The sequence below is a fragment of the Larimichthys crocea genome, chromosome XXI (genome assembly GCF_000972845.2).
Source record: "Larimichthys crocea isolate SSNF chromosome XXI, L_crocea_2.0, whole genome shotgun sequence".
Lineage (NCBI taxonomy): Eukaryota > Metazoa > Chordata > Actinopteri > Sciaenidae > Larimichthys > Larimichthys crocea.
The window spans coordinates 21,658,563-21,677,141 of record NC_040031.1 but is presented as its reverse complement, the minus strand read 5'-3'; the positions used below and the strand labels follow the sequence as shown (position 1 = coordinate 21,677,141).

At 41.1% G+C, this 18,579-nt stretch overlaps 1 protein-coding gene across 4 annotated transcripts in view; it reads left to right on the top strand.

Annotated features, from left to right (window-relative positions):
• The window catches only part of ripor1 (RHO family interacting cell polarization regulator 1), a 47,837-nt gene that overhangs the window by 19,600 nt on the left and 9,658 nt on the right, over positions 1-18,579 (top strand). For all 4 annotated transcript variants that reach the window (XR_003461337.1, XM_027272747.1, XM_027272746.1 and 1 more), the window contains exons 2-16: positions 5,712-5,835; positions 6,889-7,041; positions 7,288-7,366; positions 7,653-7,676; positions 7,999-8,052; positions 8,688-8,837; positions 9,055-9,118; positions 9,701-9,744; positions 10,277-10,402; positions 10,580-10,728; positions 10,843-10,975; positions 14,499-14,621; positions 15,112-15,266; positions 15,372-16,071; positions 17,670-17,806. Coding sequence is in view for 3 of the 4 variants with exons in the window: in XM_027272746.1 (XP_027128547.1) it covers positions 5,712-5,835; positions 6,889-7,041; positions 7,288-7,366; positions 7,653-7,676; positions 7,999-8,052; positions 8,688-8,837; positions 9,055-9,118; positions 9,701-9,744; positions 10,277-10,402; positions 10,580-10,728; positions 10,843-10,975; positions 14,499-14,621; positions 15,112-15,266; positions 15,372-16,071; positions 17,670-17,806 (2,215 nt within the window). In the remaining variant the exon portion in view is untranslated. The remainder of the gene's footprint in view (positions 1-5,711; positions 5,836-6,888; positions 7,042-7,287; positions 7,367-7,652; positions 7,677-7,998; positions 8,053-8,687; positions 8,838-9,054; positions 9,119-9,700; positions 9,745-10,276; positions 10,403-10,579; positions 10,729-10,842; positions 10,976-14,498; positions 14,622-15,111; positions 15,267-15,371; positions 16,072-17,669; positions 17,807-18,579) is intronic.

Here is an 18,579-nt window from a genome sequence, read left to right as displayed (position 1 = left end):
CAAACAGATGTCAGATGTGCTGCTCAGACGCTCTCAGCTCTGATGCTGAGCATCAGCAAAATAGACTAAACTATATAGCACCTTTCTAGTCTTTCGATCACTCAAAGCGCTCTACACTACATATCTCATTCACACATTCATACACATTCATACACTGATGGCATTGGCTGCCATGCAAGGTGCCAACTGCTCATCAGTTTGAGGAGCTAACCATTCATACACATTCATACACTGATAGCACAGCTTTCAGGAGCAATTTGGGGTTCAGTGTCTTGCCCAAGGACACTTCGACATGCAGACCGGAAGGAATCGAACTACCGATCTTCTGATTAGTGGACGACCCGCTCTTTCTCTGAGCCACAGCCACTCCATTAACTCCCCAAGTATTTATTAAGTATTTATAAAAAAAAAAAAACATGAACCAAAATACATGACAAATTAAAATACCCTCTGCCAGTATTATTTGAACCCCAAACTTTGTTTTTCTTACATTAAGAAGCATGACAAGCCATAAAAAGAAGTACGATCACTGCTCAAGCTGGGATTGTTTGTTTCCTGATGGGAAAAACGAACAAATGAGATACGGGTGTTAATTTCATCTACACAGAGATGGAATAATAACTCAGCTCAATCACTCATTGTGTTTTTTTGCCTCTGATACCACTTACTGATCATCTATGACTCATATCCGCTTATACGATCTTAATGATGACATAATGATGTTTTATATTTTGACCAAATGTTTGTTCATCTGGTCATAGATGTGTGTGGCCATCGCCATCTTGTCAGTCCTGCCTCTGCCAGCTCCTGGCTAATCCATGAATGTGGAGTGTGGGTTGAGCTCAATGAAGCCTGTGATGACACCCACCTGTCAGTGGAAATGGACATGCTCCAAAGGACTGACTTCTTCTGTAGCCAGCATCAAGTGGCTGCTGGAGGAACTGCAGTTTTTGGCACTTTGGTGCCCATGTTATGTACTAAGATAATTATTAATGCCTTTCCTGTTGTATATTTACCAATATATGTGAGAGAGTGACTTATTAATGGCCTCTGTCCCAGTAGTCTGTGATGTTCAGTCAAAGCAGTACATCTCATAACAAGGCAGTAGTAGTTCAGCAGTTGTTTAGCTCTGATAGACATTGCACCCATTATGTTACCAACAACACTGACTCATGTCTCCTGCAAAGTCAATCAACTACATCAACCATTCTATAGTACAGAATGGCATGATAATCTATTTCCCAGTGAAGTTCACTGTTACTTCTTTTGATCATAAAGCTTATTGTTGAAGTGAATGTGCCTCACCATAGATCTTTGTCTTCAGTCTGCTGAGCATATCTGAGCAGCCAACAATCTTTTTGTTTTCTTCTAAATATTTGTATTTTTAACAGTCATGGCATGTTGTTGTTATTTGAGTAGCATCAGTCTGGTGTGATATACACTGAACACTGAAACTGATTGTTGGGACCTGGCCTCAGCTCTGTGAAAATGCAAATGCAAAATGTCCAAATCTATAGTGAAGGTAACTGAACAGTTCCATTATTATTCTTGATACAAGTGTGTCTTTTCTAAATTTAACATTCTTTACAGGCTACACACACACACACACACACACGCACACACACACACACACAAACACAATGTGAGTCTTAGCACAAGTGAGTGATTAAATAATGTTCATCTAGTACAAGTACAAAAGTCTCAGGATTTAAAAGAGTGTGTCTGTGTTCTGCCTTTAGGATTTCAATTAGATATTTTAATTGGACGAACTGAGGAAGGATTTTTTTTAACCAGCTAATATGTGTGTATGTCATGAAGTATGTCAGTATTTCTCTGACTGAAGATATAAAACGCTAATTCTAAGGTCATAAGAACATATTCTTATTTTTCATAGTCTTATTTTCAGATTAATATACATAAATGAAATCATAGTTATGATATGAGTTAATGTTACACACTGGACCTTTTTAAAAGCCCCAAAAATGATCTTTAAAAAAACCCTAAAAATTCCAACAGAGTAGAAAACCTCTTTTAAACATTCACATTTATTCTCTGGAGGCATTCTTCCTGACAATCTGGCTCTGTTTGTGGCTCTGATCTGAACTAATATCACCATACGTAGGTTATCCTTCTAGTAGGGCGAAAACAGTGTGAGGGAGACATGGACTAGGTGCTGTTCTGTATGTGGGTGTGTGTGTGGGTCCCAGGCAGGGTTTTTCCAGAACGGTCTGAGAAAGAGAGGCCAGAGAGCATCAAACAATAGGTGTGGTGTCGCACACATGATTACCACAGACGTGTACAGAAGGCTGAGTGTGTGGCTCAGAGCCACATCCCCAGTGTTTTTCTGAGTAGAGGAGATGGTGTGACTGGAATCCGTTACTGTCATTGGGCAGGACTGCTGGAGCGCTGTTTGGATCAGGTAGGGAACACAACACACAGCACAGTTTGACAGATTTAACAGACCAACTTGTGGATGAGCTGGTTGAAGTTTGAGTGGATCTGATGGATCAGTATCTGGGATCTGGGATGCTGAAGGATTAGCTCATGAAGTCTAATAAATAGGCAGGACAGCAGGGAGTGACAGACTAGCATAAATGTGCCGACTACCACTGCTCTGTCTGAACCAGAACTCTGACAGAGACACGGAGCCCCGTCAAGGTCTGTTTGGTTTTTTGGGTTTAGAGGTGTAACGGCTAGTTGGTTGTGGTTGGTTGGTCCAGTACATTTTGAATGAAAAGGGGAAAACAAGAAGAGTGCAGAAGACATTTTTGACATTTATTTTGATAAATGCAAACATCAGATAGTGGCTCAATGCAATGAAACATTGTCACTTGGATCCATGCATGAGTTTGCAGTCACCTGTTATATCGGTGTGACTGATGACAGTCCAGCCTTAAATTCAAACCTACATTTAGTTTATTGTAGTTTTAATGGAGGTTTATCTGGTATGGACGTTGGCGATAAAGTACACCTGGACAGTCCTCTGCTCTGATTTCTGCAGGACATGAACACTGACGTTCTTTCATGGGGAGCTTCAGCGAGGGCTTAGTGCAGGTTTCATATATCTGTTCATTCATCCAAATCTCTTTGTCTATTTCATGCCAGCTGTTGTCTGATTTATTTTTTGTACAAGCACTTTAAAGTGTTTGTGGTGTATTGTATTGGGTTCTACTGTATTGTTCCCACAGTAGGTGCATGGTAGTATAGCAGAATTTTGCAGTTTGTTTCCAGGATCACTGCTCTGAGTCATTATGTAGACTTTGTCATAGAGACGGTGAACTACTGTGACAACACGACATGCTGATTTATCCGGGACTTAAAGAGGAAGGAGCCTGGATGTGATGGACCCTGTATGACCCAACTTTTCCACTTGTTCGGTTTGTCTGGTTCACTTTCTGCCTTTGAAATATGTTGTCTTTCTTTATCTCTCTCTGCAGCTCCTCTGTAATCTGTGTGAGTGTGACTTAAACTAGGTTAGGTCAACAAATGGTTGGCCACAGAGCCCCCCCGAGTATGTGTTACTCTTTCACCCTCACTTAAAAGTCAAATGAATTGTTTCTTAACTATCTACAGCTCCACCTTAAACAAGTGCTTTTTCCATCCCTTGTGATTTAGTCGATCTCCAGCAGAGCTGACCTTTTCTTGTCAGTCAGATGACTGCAGCCCTCAGGACTATCTCCCTTTGTTAAATTTCCTGTCAGGAGAGGCAGTTGCTTCTGACTTCCTGTAGGATTGTGACATTTCCTGTGCTGTGGGAGGGGTTTTTTCTTGCTAAGGCCTTTCAGCTGTTTGAAAAAACAGGATACAGGGCACTGGATAGGCCACGGTAGGAAAACACTGCTTTAACTGGCAGAAATGAACCTCTGACTTAAGCCTCAATAACAAAACGTCGCTTCAGGACTGGCAGAATGTTGGTTAAAAGCATTTTGGCTGCTTGTGTGTGCGTGTGTGTGTGAGAAAAAGAGATCATTTAACGTCATCATTTGTAATTTAACCAAGATCACTGCTGTGGTAGTGTGGGTGGGGGAGAAAAGAAAAGAGAGGCAGCTTATGCACTGTTGCCCGTAAAGTTGGAATCATTTAGTTTTCAGACACATTCCTCTTTTTATTTCTATTTATAAACATCAGCTTAATTGTGGTTTAATTGCCACTGTGATATGTTTGGAAGAGATTGATCAATAAAGTTATGAGAAGATGCACTTTATCTATCAAGAATGAATCACATTGTCACAATCATTTCATGAGAAGAGGTCAAAACATTTGATTCCAACTTTATGGGCAGCAGTGTAACTACTCACAGTAGCAGGATCGGAGAGTGCCTCGATGCTCAGTCCTGCAAGTTGTCCTACAATAATCCAAAACGCAGTCAGGTTTGGGTTCTTGATTATCAGATATTTTTCTCAGTCAGGTTTGTGGCCTCTTGGCCGGCTTCTCCCGTCTGCATGTCGAAGTGTAAGAATGAACCCCAAATTGCTCCTGAAGGCTGCACCATCGGTGTGTGAATGTGATTAGTTCCTTTTTAATAGGTGGCTGCCACCTTGCATGGCAGCCTCTGCTGTCAGTGTGACTTCAGTCCTGCCAGTTATGCTAATACAATCTAACTTACACCTCGAGTTGTCGGAAAACTAGGAAGTCATCTGTGCGCGTCTTAAAAACTCTGGTCCATGCCTCAGTGTGCCTTTTTAAAAAAAATCTCATCTGGGGAAATATTGCATATATTTCTCAATGTCCAATACCGCACAACATTTTTTTCCTATCTCATCTCATCAACAAAAACTATTATTATTAAAAATCTATCGTAGGGGTGTCGTTTGGCTCGGTTGGTGGAGCGGCCGCCCCATGTGCTGGCTGATTAGACCAACAGCTGACTCTGACTGACTGTACTGCTAGCCTGTATTTAGATGTTGTGTAAACCCTTTAAAGAATTCAGACATCTCTTTGATAATGGTGGTCTGTGGGGAAACGTTTTTTTTTTTTTTTTGCAGTACTGTGGTTGGGCAGTGGAACAAAGTGGTTAGAGTGACTGACTGTTGCATGTCCAGCTCTTACATAGAGCCACATAACAAGGGACAAGGTCTTAAAATCTCTGCCATGGTTTCATTTATCAGGGCACCTGAGGTGCCTGGGTGCTCAAACAAGCCATCTGTAACAGCACCCACCTGTCAGTCAAAGCGTCCACGCTCTTAATTCTGCATCACTTTAAGCCTTACTTTAATCTGAACAGGTGAGTTCTATAAAAACTCACCCTTAGTACAGGAAAATGTTTTGCATTTGAGTAGAGGTTGCAGCACTTTTTATCAGTACATCCTGACTGTCTGCACTCTCAGCAGAATGGATTTCCTGCTCAGCTCTGCTTTCTGTTTGTTTGCAGTCACTTTTCTCTTATTTCAGATAAAGATACACATCAGGTTTATTCATCACCTTTACACCTGAAACAACATGCTTCTTTTTCTGGATCTAGATACTTGTCTATTGTCTAAAGTGCATACCATGTTGTTGTAATGGGTCTGGTTGAATTCTGACTGGACCTTTTGTTGCATGGCGCACCTCAGAGTCTCCCTCTGTATGTCCATACATCTGTCCATACATCTGGCAAATGTTCCTTGAATCTGATTTTAAAGAAGACATCAGGTACAGATAGTATGTTGAAACCAGCTGCGAGTGGAGCAGAGTGCTGTGTGTTTATAGTTCTCCTCCTTTTGTCTGCATAGGGAGTCCATCCCGAACTCTCTCCACCATGTCGCTGTCTGTACGTCCGGTCAGACGCCTCACCTCCAGATCCATCACTAGGAGCCAGAGTTTCACCGGAGTCAACACTTACGACAAGCCCTACCGGTACACACACACACACACACACACATGGGGAAGTACACACTTTACAGGACATCCTGTCAGGTGGAGCTCAAACAGTCTGACTGTTTGTGTGATTGTTGTTTAGGTCAGATTTGGTTTATTCTAACTTTCAGATGATTGCAGTACACGTTAGCCTGTTTCACCATCATATTTGAATCTGCTGACATTTTTCATTTCTTAAGAAGTAATTCTTGCCAAAATGTAAATTGGATTTCTAACAAAACAGCTTCATTCAGATGAGTCCAGCTGAAGGAATGGTGGGACATGTTTTCACTCTTTAGCTCCTTTCTGTTCATGTGTTTGTGCTGGCTGTGAAACAGCTTGCACAGCCTGTAAATTGAAGGCTGTTTGATTTCACTGTTGTTTCCTGACAGACATCTTTGACAGAGCTCTGCCAACAGTCTCCCCCTGCTTCCACTCTTTGTGTTCACATACACAAAGATAGGTTCCATTTCTAGAAATGTTTCCTGCTCGCATTCTTTTTTCACACTGAGGCACTTTTTTATGTTACTATGTAAACAAGTTGATATCTAATATCAAATCATTTTATAGCGATAAATCTGTTCCATCTTCCATAACTGCTTGTCCTCATCGTGATTGTGGAGGGCTGGAGCTGATCCCCGCTGACATTGGGTGAGAGGGAGGGTTACAACCTGGACAAGTCAGACACGCAGAGACTAACAACCATTCAACTGCAATTTAGAGTTACAAATGAACCTACTGTACATGTCTTTGGTCTGAACATGCAAACTCTACACAGAAAGGGCTCGGCCCTCTGATGACTTCAAACCTTTCTTCCTGTGAGGTGACAGTGCTAACCACTGCACCCTCATTTCACCCCCACTGTGGCCTAAAAACACTTTCTTCATTTCATTGGTGCTTAATTGATTGTGTCTAGTTTTTTCACTGATGAGTTAAACCTATTTGTTAATTATTCCAGATCAGCTTCATCCACAACAGTGTCCATTGTAAGATAAGGCCATATGTTGATGTCAGGTGAGGATATTTGAGGATGATGTTGACCTGCTGTTGCAGGAACCTCTCGGTGTTCAGCACTCCAGGTCTCAACAGGAAGCCCAGCAGAGCCAGCAGGATGTTCACTATGTCCACCAAGTCGAACCCACCACCTAAAGTTCCTCAACCAGAGCGACTGGACCAGGTCTATGAGGCTCTGAAGAAAGGCCTTCAGTGAGTACACTCAAAGCACACACAGGCTCCCTTGCATACAGATAGGAAGTGTAAGCTTTAATCTGTACTGTGCTGTCTGACTTGACTTGTCATATCCCTGTCTACTTTAACTTGCTGTGTGTGTGTGTGTGTGTATGTGTGTATGTGTGTGTGTGTGTGTGTGTGTATGTGTGTATGTGTGTATGTGTGTATGTGTGTATGTGTGTATGTGTGTGTGTGTGTGTGTGTGTGTGTGTGTTCTCTCAGGTCGTACCTGCAGGTTTATCAGATGGACTTGGACAATCTCAGCAAACAGATGAAAGAATCAAAGAGGAACTCCAGACTGGTATGTTGTGACATGTTGCTGGTTGGTTCAGCGTTGCAGGTGAAAACCTTGTTCTAACTTTAATGTAGACACACAGACTCTTTCTTGACTCCTTCATTTTCTCACTTGTCAGTGTGTCCCTGAACACAAAGGTTTCAGAAAAGTCCTTTTAAAAGTTGAAATATCAAATTTACAAAATTGCAAAGAACTGAGCAGCCAGTGGTGTGTCTGATTTTGTCAGACTGTTTCTTTGTGTGGTGCTGAGCATTCTTCATGTCTAGTGAGCTGATGTTTTCTGTCTCTTCAGGGTTTCCTGTATGAACTGGATAAGGTGAGTTTTTAAATGGACACGGACCTTTATTTATAATTTGGCCTGTTTTTATCATTTGTTTTTAGAAGTATGTCATCATATTGTAGTAAGAAGCCTCTTGTTGTAATTTCTTATTAGTATCGAGTTTGCACATTAACTCAATACTTTTTCACATCTACCTGATAATTCAGTGTAATGAAGTTTCATAACAATGGAGTCGTATCATAGTTAGCACTGTCTCTACGTTCAGTGCTTCCACACGTCACACTTTTTTGTTGTGCTGAGCCTGAACTTTGTCTGAAAATAGTGAAGAATGAATGTGACTCTGTCTTCCCCCTAACAGCAAGTAAAGGTGACTGAGAGGTACATAAGACGCCTTGAATTTCATCTCAGCAAGGTAAGACCACAATGATCCCTGTCAAACAATCCCTCTCCACATTAGTGAATGTTGTCCAAAATCCACGTGTTCAGGATTGAACTCTACTCCACTGTTTTTTGTCCTCACGTCACCTTTATCATTTCGTAACGATTTGTACATCTGATTCTGGGATACTTTTACTGCAGCTAGACTAATGCATGTTGTTGACTGTTGATGCAGCTTAATTGTCTTATTTAGATAGCCAGTGTTTGGAGCATTGCTGAGAAATTTGATTCGTTTTGTAAAATGATATGCCCATTTTGAACTTGATGTCAGCAACACGTGAAAAATGTTGTACAGGGTCATGTTTACTACTCTGTTCATCAGGACACTCTGTAACACACATGAAAAATGAATGAGCTGTATAATAATAAACTAATACTGGTACCTCTTCGTGTAGCTACGGTCCACACCCTATACTGTGGTCTGTGCTAGACTTCAGCTGGCCACCCTCTGGTTCTTAAGCCAAGTCGCTGTGGACAGAGCTGCTCCTGCCCCCATAATGTTAATGAAACGTATGAAAATGACAGGCAGCATTACACAGGAATATGCTAAACATGCTGTTCAAAAAGTAAGATGTGGAGCAACAGTGGAACTTTTCTTTCTTTTCACAGATTGATGAGCTGTATGAAGCTTACTGCCTGCAGAGGAGACTCCGAGACGGAGCCGACAAGATGGTGAAGGCTTACACTGCCTCTCCAGGCAGTAAGGAGGCCAGGGAGAGTTTAACAGAAGCTAATAAAGGATACAAAGAGTACACTGAGGTAAGATGAAGAGGACAGAGTGAGTGTATTAAGAGAGAGGAAAAGAATAGGGCCATTGCATGAAGGAGTAGTAAGGGAATAGATTGAAGAGTAATAGGATATAACATACAGGGCTCATCTTTAAACAACAGTCAAGTAGTTTAGACCTGTAGAAGTCTCTCTTTGTCATCCTGTCTATAAAAAAATGAATAAACTCCTTACTTACTGTTCTCTGTAGAACATGTGTGTGTTGGAGAGTGAGTTGGAGAACCAGCTGGGGGAGTTCCACATTAAGATGAAAGGTAAGAATGAAACCTCCATCTGCCTTCACTCGTCCCTCCTTCCTCTCATTTTTTCAGCCACGCAACAACAAAAATCTCATTTTGAAGAAAATCAGCTAGAAAATGTACACGCTCCACAAATGATTTATTAAAAGGTTTTCAAATGAAATATATTTTTAATTAATTATTTTTTCTCATTTGGCATGTTTTCGACCTGCATGAAAGAATGAGAGAATTACTGCGAAGGACTAACTGTGGCAGCTCCTCAGTAAATAATAAAAAATTAATAATAATTACACAATTCCAGTAATTATTTAACTTGGCTCACATTTTCTTTCATATTAAAGTAATCCAGTAAATAAAGTCTATACATATTACTGTAATCTGGTTATAAAATATTTTTGACATTTTCATAAAACTTCATTTTCTCTCTGAGAAAAAAGGAAAGAACTCCTGGATCCTCGTGTACACAGACATCACTGAAAAACACAGGTTTAAAATCACTGACCAATGACACCCTACCTGCACTAGAGAAATAAATCTAGTCCCAACAGGGTTTCTAAGAAGCTCATGGGTTACATCTGTTTCTGTTTTGTCTTTCAGGTCTGGCTGGATTTGCTAGATTGTGTGCTGGAGACCAGTATGAGGTTAGTCGAAACGTAGAAAAGTGTGAAAGAAATAATAACAAAATCAAACTAGAGAACATCGCCCCTTCCTACGATGCAGTTGGAACATAGTGTAGTCTAGCTGATGCAGCTGGGACTCAAAGAAGTGGTAACTAAATAAAAATGTCCAAGTTGAGTAAATGTTTACTACAAATCAAATACAAAAACAGTGAAGAAAAAAATAGAGTTTATTATGTCTTTTATTAAATGTATTTACTTACAGAATGTTGAAAACATAAATTTAAATCAAACCAAGATGACTTAGCAGCATGTCTGTTGGTTCAGTCTGTGGACTGAAGATGATAAATAGATCATTTGAGGACAGACCCTGTGAATTCTTTAAGCGTTCCATTTCATGTCCAGTGCTCACTTGATTTGCTGGCTTTGAGTTGCATGTTTTTCTCTCCAGTTCTTGCTCAGTAAAAGGAGGTCCCTGATGTTCTGAGAGTCTTCAATTCTAATTGATTGTAATGTTCTCTTTCAAATGTAAATAATACATTTCACGCATGTTCAGATCTTCATGAAGTACGGCCGTCAGCGGTGGAAGCTCCGAGGTCGAATAGAGATCAATGCCAAACAGGTGTGGGACAGTGAAGACATGGTCTTTCTGCCACTTATCAGTGAGTTCCTCTCCGTGAAGGTCAGTGTAATACTTTATTTTTATGTACACTCTGTTCTGATTGGTCATTATTCATACTTGATAAAACAATGTTATTGCGTATTGATTTTTATTGAATGATTGATTGACTGGAGTTAACCTGTTAAAGACAGGCAGCAGTCTTTGGTGGTGCAATCAAACTACATTTCTGTCTCCTAGGTGACCGAGCTGAAGAGCTTAGCCAATCACGTGGTTGTAGGAAGTGTTTCCTGTGAGACGAAGGACCTTTTTGCTGCACTACCACAGACAGTCGCCGTGGATATTAATGACCTTGGGACTATTAAGCTAAGCCTTGAAGTCACATGGAAGTAAGTTTGCCACGCTCTGTGTATGATCCTGAGCGTCATGAGTGTTTATTCATTAACAGAGCATTGTTTAAATATTCTATTGAGTGTTTGTTTTGTCTCTGCCCTTTTTGTCAGTCCGTTTGATAAAGATGATCAGGGCTCATTGTCAAGCACAGTCAACAAAGCTCCAACAGTCAACAAAAGATTCTCAACTATCTTCAACCAGAGTCCACCTGACACGCCATCTTTACGAGAACAAGCCTTCTATGTAAGTTCTTCTGTACTCCTGCTGCCTCTACACTGCTCTCTCTCTTTACAACAAGAGGCCTCTTACTACAAAAAAAGTTTGCAGCCCTGATCTCCTCACACAGCTCTGTCCAGTCCCTAAACTCTGACTGGAAACACTCGGTCCCCTTTGTATCAAAGACTAATGAATGACACATCCGAAAACCTCAGGGGGTGAGAAGGGACAAAGTGCACTAAACAATGATAACTTGTAGCAAGCTCTCTCAAGGCTTTATAAGTAATCAATGAAATCTTAAAATCACATCTATAAGCAAACCGTGGTCAGTGTAAGGAAGCCAAAATCAGTGTCATGTGATTGTGTTTCTTTGACCGGGTCAAAATCCTGGCAGCAAAGTTTTGGATGAGCTGGAGATGAGAGAGGATTTAGTCATCTAAGCACCTATTTATGAAGACATGTACAATTTTATAGATTTATTATACAGGACAGCAATGATCTGGAAAAAAAAAGATCTGATCCTTAAAATGTTTCTCGGATTGAAGCACTGATTTTGTCTAAACTGAGGTTTTGATAGAAAATGACAGCAAGGTTTCTGCAATGCTGAGCTACTGAATGGGACAGAGAGCTAAGACTGTTTATTGTTCATTGACTGATGATCAGCACAGGTAGACCTTTGATCAGATGAGATCAATGTCAATTCTCATAGGATTAAGTCAGAATGATCACATGTCTGGAGGTGGTCTTTGTCGACTGGTAGAGAACAGGACAGAATTGAGGTGTCATGGTTTAGAACTCAGGTATAGAGGGAGCACCACATTGACTGCTCCCTAACTGCTCCATTGCCTTCTGCTCCACCTACTGCCGCTTGGATGTGCAGTCACTGCCTCGGAGTCTCATCAGGCGGCAGCACTGGCCACTGTTGGACATCTTCAGAGACACACTTAGCCAGAGCTGTTCCTGTAGTGACAACTCACCAACAAGACAGTCCACTGCAGTAAGTCACTGTGGAGTAAACACCCTAAAAAATGTAGGAACACAGAGCCAGCCCACTGGTGTGTTGACTAGAGACGGTGATGATGGTGTAGAAGATTAGAAACCTAGAGCAGTAGTCCCAGTAGTCAGTAGTTCTGGTTTAATGGAGCCATAGTGAATCTTCAATAATATACATCTGCTGCACACATGTGACACTTCATTATAGAGCAATTAAACATCCCAGCTGAGCACAAAAGGTACATTCAGACACTCCCTGGTGTAGATTTCTGATGATGGATCTCTGTATATAGTCCCCGTCAGAAACCAAGTCCAGCTTCATTGCCAATCTGTCAAGCTGTGTCAATCTTTCAAAAGCACATAGGATTCATCAAAGCTGGCTGCAGATGAGCTTTATTATCTTCACAGACAAACAAAGCCTGGGTCTCCCACGGATAGACTGATTTTTCTGTCCTAAAACATCTCCTTTTATACCCTTAAAGGTTATACAATAATAGCAAGTCCTGCCCATTTTTCATCTTCCAACAGTCGTGATATAATGGTGTAAAACTTTGCCAGATTGTTCCTGTCAAAACTTGGGTACTTACTACTTTAATGGTGACTGAAATTATAAATTAGTCACCCTAGTTGCCCATGTGCCCACACCTGTGCCATGACTATTCAGCCTGAGTCAGTTTTGCATTGTTAGGCCTGAGCCTGTTTTCCAGTAAGACTCACAGGCCTTCCCTGCAAACTCACATAAACTTTTACTTCCATTTTCTTTCTCTACACAATTAGGTCATAGATGTTTTTTTTTTTTTAAAAACTCTATTAATACTTTTCACACATTGTTTTACATTTCACACTCTTCTTACCTTGAACTATTACCATGGTGCCTATTATTACTTGATTAATATCAAACAATATCTTAACCGATGGTGTTTTGTGTTCAAATCACACATAATAATGCAGTCTTAATTCCCATACTCTTCTTATGAATTACCTTCTTAATTACTTCAGACCATATATGTATCAAGGTAAAAGGCAAACTCAAAAGCACAAATCAAACTTAGAAGCACACTTTGCTTGTGCACCTTCATAAATGCATAATATTTTGTACTACAGGGTAAAGGCTGTATAGAGAAACATATGCTGGCAACAAGGTGTGATGGGGACTCTAAACTTCACAGTGACTGTGCACATGTCAGTTTCCAGTCAGTTGTTCCTCTGCAGCATGCACTGGACACAAGAGAACAAGGGAGAGTTGAACTCTGTCAGTGATATGTGATTGATTGCTAAAGGGGAAGAGTCCAGAGTTGGGTTGCAAAGGAGCAGAAAGTTTCCGGTGAATTTCTGGAAACTTTCAATGGTAAGTTAATCTCGGTACTCGGAATATTCCAAATCGAAACTCCATGGGAATTATAGAAATTCCTGGGAATTTCTGTGAATTAACTGTAAATTGTGGGTAATTTAAACAGTGTCTCATATCGAAACATAAATATAAACATTTAGTTTTGTCATAAGCAGACGTGCAAAATAAAACAATTAATAACATTTCTACAGATTTATTTGTAAGTAGAACTTTATCAAGTTTGAATTATTTTATTGAACAATATTATGTAGTCCACCAGCTCAAATGTGTGTCTTCAATAGTCTCTGTGTGCTCTGGGCTCTAAAGTGTGGTCCAGGTACAGAAATCACCTGTGCAGGTAGGGGGTGTGGCCTCAGTAGCCCTGCAGTAAGCAGTGTGCTATGTGCATGTGATTGAGTAATAAAAGATGTTCAAGTGTAACTGCATGACATCTGGTTGTTTTAGCCTAGATTATGTTAAAATATATTCTCCCCAATTATATTTAAGTTCCCTGTTAAGGCCCAACCTAAATTTTGTAAATTCCTGTTTTATTCCCATTAATTCCCATAAATTCCTGTTAATTTTGTAACCCTAGTCAAGACTCATAGATAGTGAAAATAATAAGTGTGTGAACCATGATGGACTGTGTGCTGTTGTTTAGTATTAGCCTGCCGGCTGTCAGTCTATTGGAAGTGGAAAGAAGGACAGCCTTGATATTGCAGGTGGAACTGTGTCTTCCATGCACTCCATGTCAGGATGGATTATTAAGCACGGAAAGTGGACACTGTCACCTGGTCCCTGGCTTATGTCAACTAGTTTGTGATAAATTAACTCAAACTCTGTCTGGAAATATGTATCACCACAGACAGAGCTTGGGCATGTGGTTAGCCCAGCTTAGCGTACAGACTGTAAGCAGCCTAAGAGAGAGAAATAAACACTGACCCACATCATTTGTGGCTTTACGGGGAGTTCTGTGCTCGAACTGTGATTGCCCAAAACATCCTCAAGTCTTGTTAGGTTACAAGCTTTGATACCGCTGTGCCCAAAACCTGTCCTTCACAGAAAGAAAGAGAGAGTTCCAGCCTATAGCCTCAAACATCTCCAACAACCTTTATTCACCACCTGAAAGACATGGTTGTGATAACTGTATTAGGCACTTCTGCTTAATCTAACGTGTATGTATGTGTGCTTATCCAACTTCTCCCAAATGGTGCTGTTTTCTTTTAGAACATGCTCCGCCGTCATGAAGAGCTTGAGAACGGAGCAGCATGGTCAAATTCTTCTGAATCCTCCGATGACTCCTCCAGTCCTCAGATGTCTGTAGGAGGCCTACGCAATTCCACACATAAGGTACACGCAAGAGACGCTGTATGTTATCTGTGATCTGTGCTGTTACGATCAGAATGATCTCGCCCTCTCTGTCTATCGGGCATCATTATCTTTGTTAAGGGTTGGTTTGTAAAAGTTTCTAAAAGTATTGTTAGAACATTGTTTTAGTCTCTTTCTTTCTTTCTTTCTTTCTTTCTTTCTTTCTTTCTTTCTGTCTGTCTGTCTGTCTGTCTGTCTGTCTGTCTGTCTGTCTCTGTCTCTGTCTCTCTGTCTCTCTGTCTCTCTGTCTCTCTCTCTCTCTCACTGTCTCTCTCTGTCTCTCTCTGTCTTTCTCTCTCTCTCTGTCTCTCTCTCTCTCTCTCTGTCTCTCTGTCTCTCTGTCTCTCTCTCTCTCTGTCTCTCTCTGTCTCTCACTGTCTCTCTCTGTCTCTCTCTCTCTCTCTCTCTCTGTCTGTCTGTCTGTCTGTCTCTCTCTCTCTCTCTCTCTCTCTCTCTCTCTCTCTCTCTCTAGGCAGTGTTGGTGACTCCAGACATCCAGCCAGCTGGAACAGGAAGTTCCTCCCCACAGCCTGACATCTCATTTTGCCCCAGAGACTCCTCCTCCTCATCTCCAAACTCGAGCAGTAAAGTCAGCGAGGTGGCTAAGCACCAAACAGAGAGTGACAGGTAGTGTTTGATTTGAGTTTCTGTGCTCTTTAACGTCTTCACAGGTTTTTTCTAAATCATATTTGTTGACTGGTGACTTCAGTAATTACATTAACCAATTTACAGGGAAGAGGAGAAGGGGGCAGTCACTGAACCCAACAGTGAGGACAAGGATGCAGGGGAACAGTCTCCCATAGCAACAGGGGACGGTGTTGTGAGCACTTCACGTAGCTACTTGCGCTCTCTGAGCCACATTAGTGAGAGCAGTGCTGATGGCATCATGTTGACAGACAGGTCAGCTGGTGAATCGGGGGAGGTGATGTCTCTGGCCTCTGGGCTGTCCATCAATGACATTGAAATGGAGATACCCAGCAGAACTCCTGAGCCACCCACCTGTGCTGCTTCTGACGCTGACCTGTCACTGACGAGGCTCTGCGTTGTCAAAGAAAACACATCAACTGATGAAGTCACCGATCAACATCCAAATATAAAGAAGCTGGCTACATCCAGCTCTGTCGTCACACCCCCCCCCCCCAGGACTGAAGGAGTGGACCCTAGCACTGTGTCACAAATGAACACACAGCTAGACGGTGACACACACTCAGAGAGCGGGGATCTGATGTATATAGCCCGCCGTGTGTCGGTGGAGGAGGATTTGCCCGGTGCAGGTGCAGATTGTCTGTCCACAGAGGGGGGCGGTCCTGTGGACAGCGGGTTGGAAGATGCTCTGGGAACTGTAGTTTCTTCGCTGGACGATTACAGGGGACAGTTCCCTGAACTACAACTCCTGGAACAAGAGCTGAAGCTGCTGCAGGCTACACTGAAGGTGAGGACGCAGCACGTGTGAGAAAGTGTTACAAAGTAAGATTTCAAGTCAAATGACTTGACATGCAGGTAAATTATTATATAATATAATAAATGAAAGAAAAGATACAAGCACATGGCTGTCTTTTTCCAACTTTATTTATTTGATGTGGATATGAAACAATTTCAACCAAGAACCTCAGTTAAAGTCATTCATAGTTTTCATCATCAGCATTTGTGTCTTAAGTTTGAAAACAAAATATTACATTCATGTTCTTTTAAATACCTCCATAAGACATATTTGCCATATTATAGTATGATTAGGCTGATCGGATACGAATGGACCAAACAGTAAATCTAAAGTGACACACGTTACAGTGTCCTTCAGTTCAGTTATATATATGTTTATATATCACAAGGCTCATTAAGGCTAATTAGGAGATAATAATGGCTTTAGTCATGACTTGCTTATTAAATACAGGTGTTCACTTCTTCTCTTCTGGCTGAGAAAGCGCATCACTGATGTAATGTTTCATAACATTTGACCATCATGTTCACTGTTTTTTCTGTGTGCATAATTAGCTTTCTATTTTTAGTTTGTCTGTCTTCATCAGGCTGGTAATCCAATGACATCATAAAAACTCCAATATGAATCAAATCAAAAAGTTCAGTACAGCATAAAGTTAAGCCTCATGCCTCGCTTGTCCTCTAACAACAAGTCCACAGCAAAACATAAATAAGAATATTCATATTAACTCCTGATCAGAACTATTCAGTCCTTTCCCCTCACCTCAGTTTCCAGTGTCTTACTGCTAAAATGACCCTGTACATGACCTCAGTTCTGAAATTGACAGTACAATTTTCAACAGTGCCCCCTAGTGAGATCTAATGAATGTGACAACCAACCCATGTGATAATGAACCTATTGTCCCCTATACTGCATGCACAAAGCTGGATGAGCTTGGCATATTTGCAAAGGGGAGACTCTTGCCTTTGAAAAAAGGGCATGACACTTAATAACATGGATGGTACCAATGTGTGACTCATGTTTGGGAAAGCCTTTATTCATATGATACCAGTCTGCATGCATGCAGATTGGAAAGGGTGTAAATGTTTTATCCCACGTTTCATAACGTCAACATAAATTACATATATTGCTGTGTGATTCATGGCTTTAAAATTTGTAGATTTTATTATGTTCCACCAGCTTGTGCCATTGTTTCCTGTATGCCATATGCTGCAAATACATTGTATTTCCCTGGTTTTGCTCAGGGTGTCAGTATTTAATAAATGATCCAGTATAAGATTATCACAGACATATCAGTGTTTGAATTCATATTAATTTAACTGTATCTTAGATATGTAGTGAGTGTTAAAAAAACAAATGTATCTTTATCAAATAAAATGATCACCACATCAGATCAGTATAGCTCTCAGCCCATTGTAATGGCATTCACACAACACATCTAAAGAAAGAAGACTCCTTTCTTTTTTAAATTATACTTCATGTACACCTGTACATTTTATTTTTAACCACCCTGTGTGTGTGTGTGTGTGTGTGTGTGTGTGTGTGTGTGTGTGTGTGTGTGTGTGTGTGCGTGTGTGTGTGTGTGTGTGTAGGGTGGTAAGCACAGCCGCTCACCCAGCATGGTCAGCCTCACAGTGGAAACAGCTCTGGGCAGCTTTGATTTCCTCAACACGTCTGACTGGGAGGAGGAAGAGGAGGAGAAGAGTGACAGGAGGGGTAGAAGTGGCAGGTCAGTCCTGACAAACACACACTGAACACACTGAAACCCAAGCACACACAGAACAAGTTCTGCAGGCTTCACACTGTTCCTAACATATGTTATCACACAGTAAAATAAGTGAAATGGTTCTAAAGTCATCTTCAGAATGTCTAAAAACATTAGGCTGATAGCTTCTGCTGTCGTAGAATCTGTGTTGTTGTGGTGTCTTGATGCCATCTAGTGGAGCTATGTGGTAGCGCAGCGACTCTGTTGGTATTTGCAGCAGTGAGAGCATGTGAGCAGACCTGAAAACCTCTTTACTGGAAATAACACAACAACACTGAAATTCTTCATGACCATCTATTGTCTTGGCTCAGTGTCACAAACTGTTTGCCAATTGTTGATACTAAAGTACCATCTTACATCTAGTGTCAGCAGGTTTTAGTCACATCCATTCTGAGACTGAAGCTAAATACATGACTGATACAGATGTGCTCATCCTGGTGCGCGTTGTTTCTTTACAGCTCACTGTATGAAGACATTCATTGGAATGAATGTGTAGTAACAGGAGGCTGGAGCTACACACTTTTATGTATTGTACTTATATAACACCTTTCCAATCTTCTGACCACTCAAAGCTCTTTACATTACATATCTCATTCACCCATTCAGACACATTCACACACTGATGGCATTGGCTACCATGCAAGGTGCCAACTGCTCATCAGTTTGAGGAGCTAACCTTTCACACACCGACACACTGGCACAGCCTCAGGACCAATTTAGGGTTCAGTATCTTACCC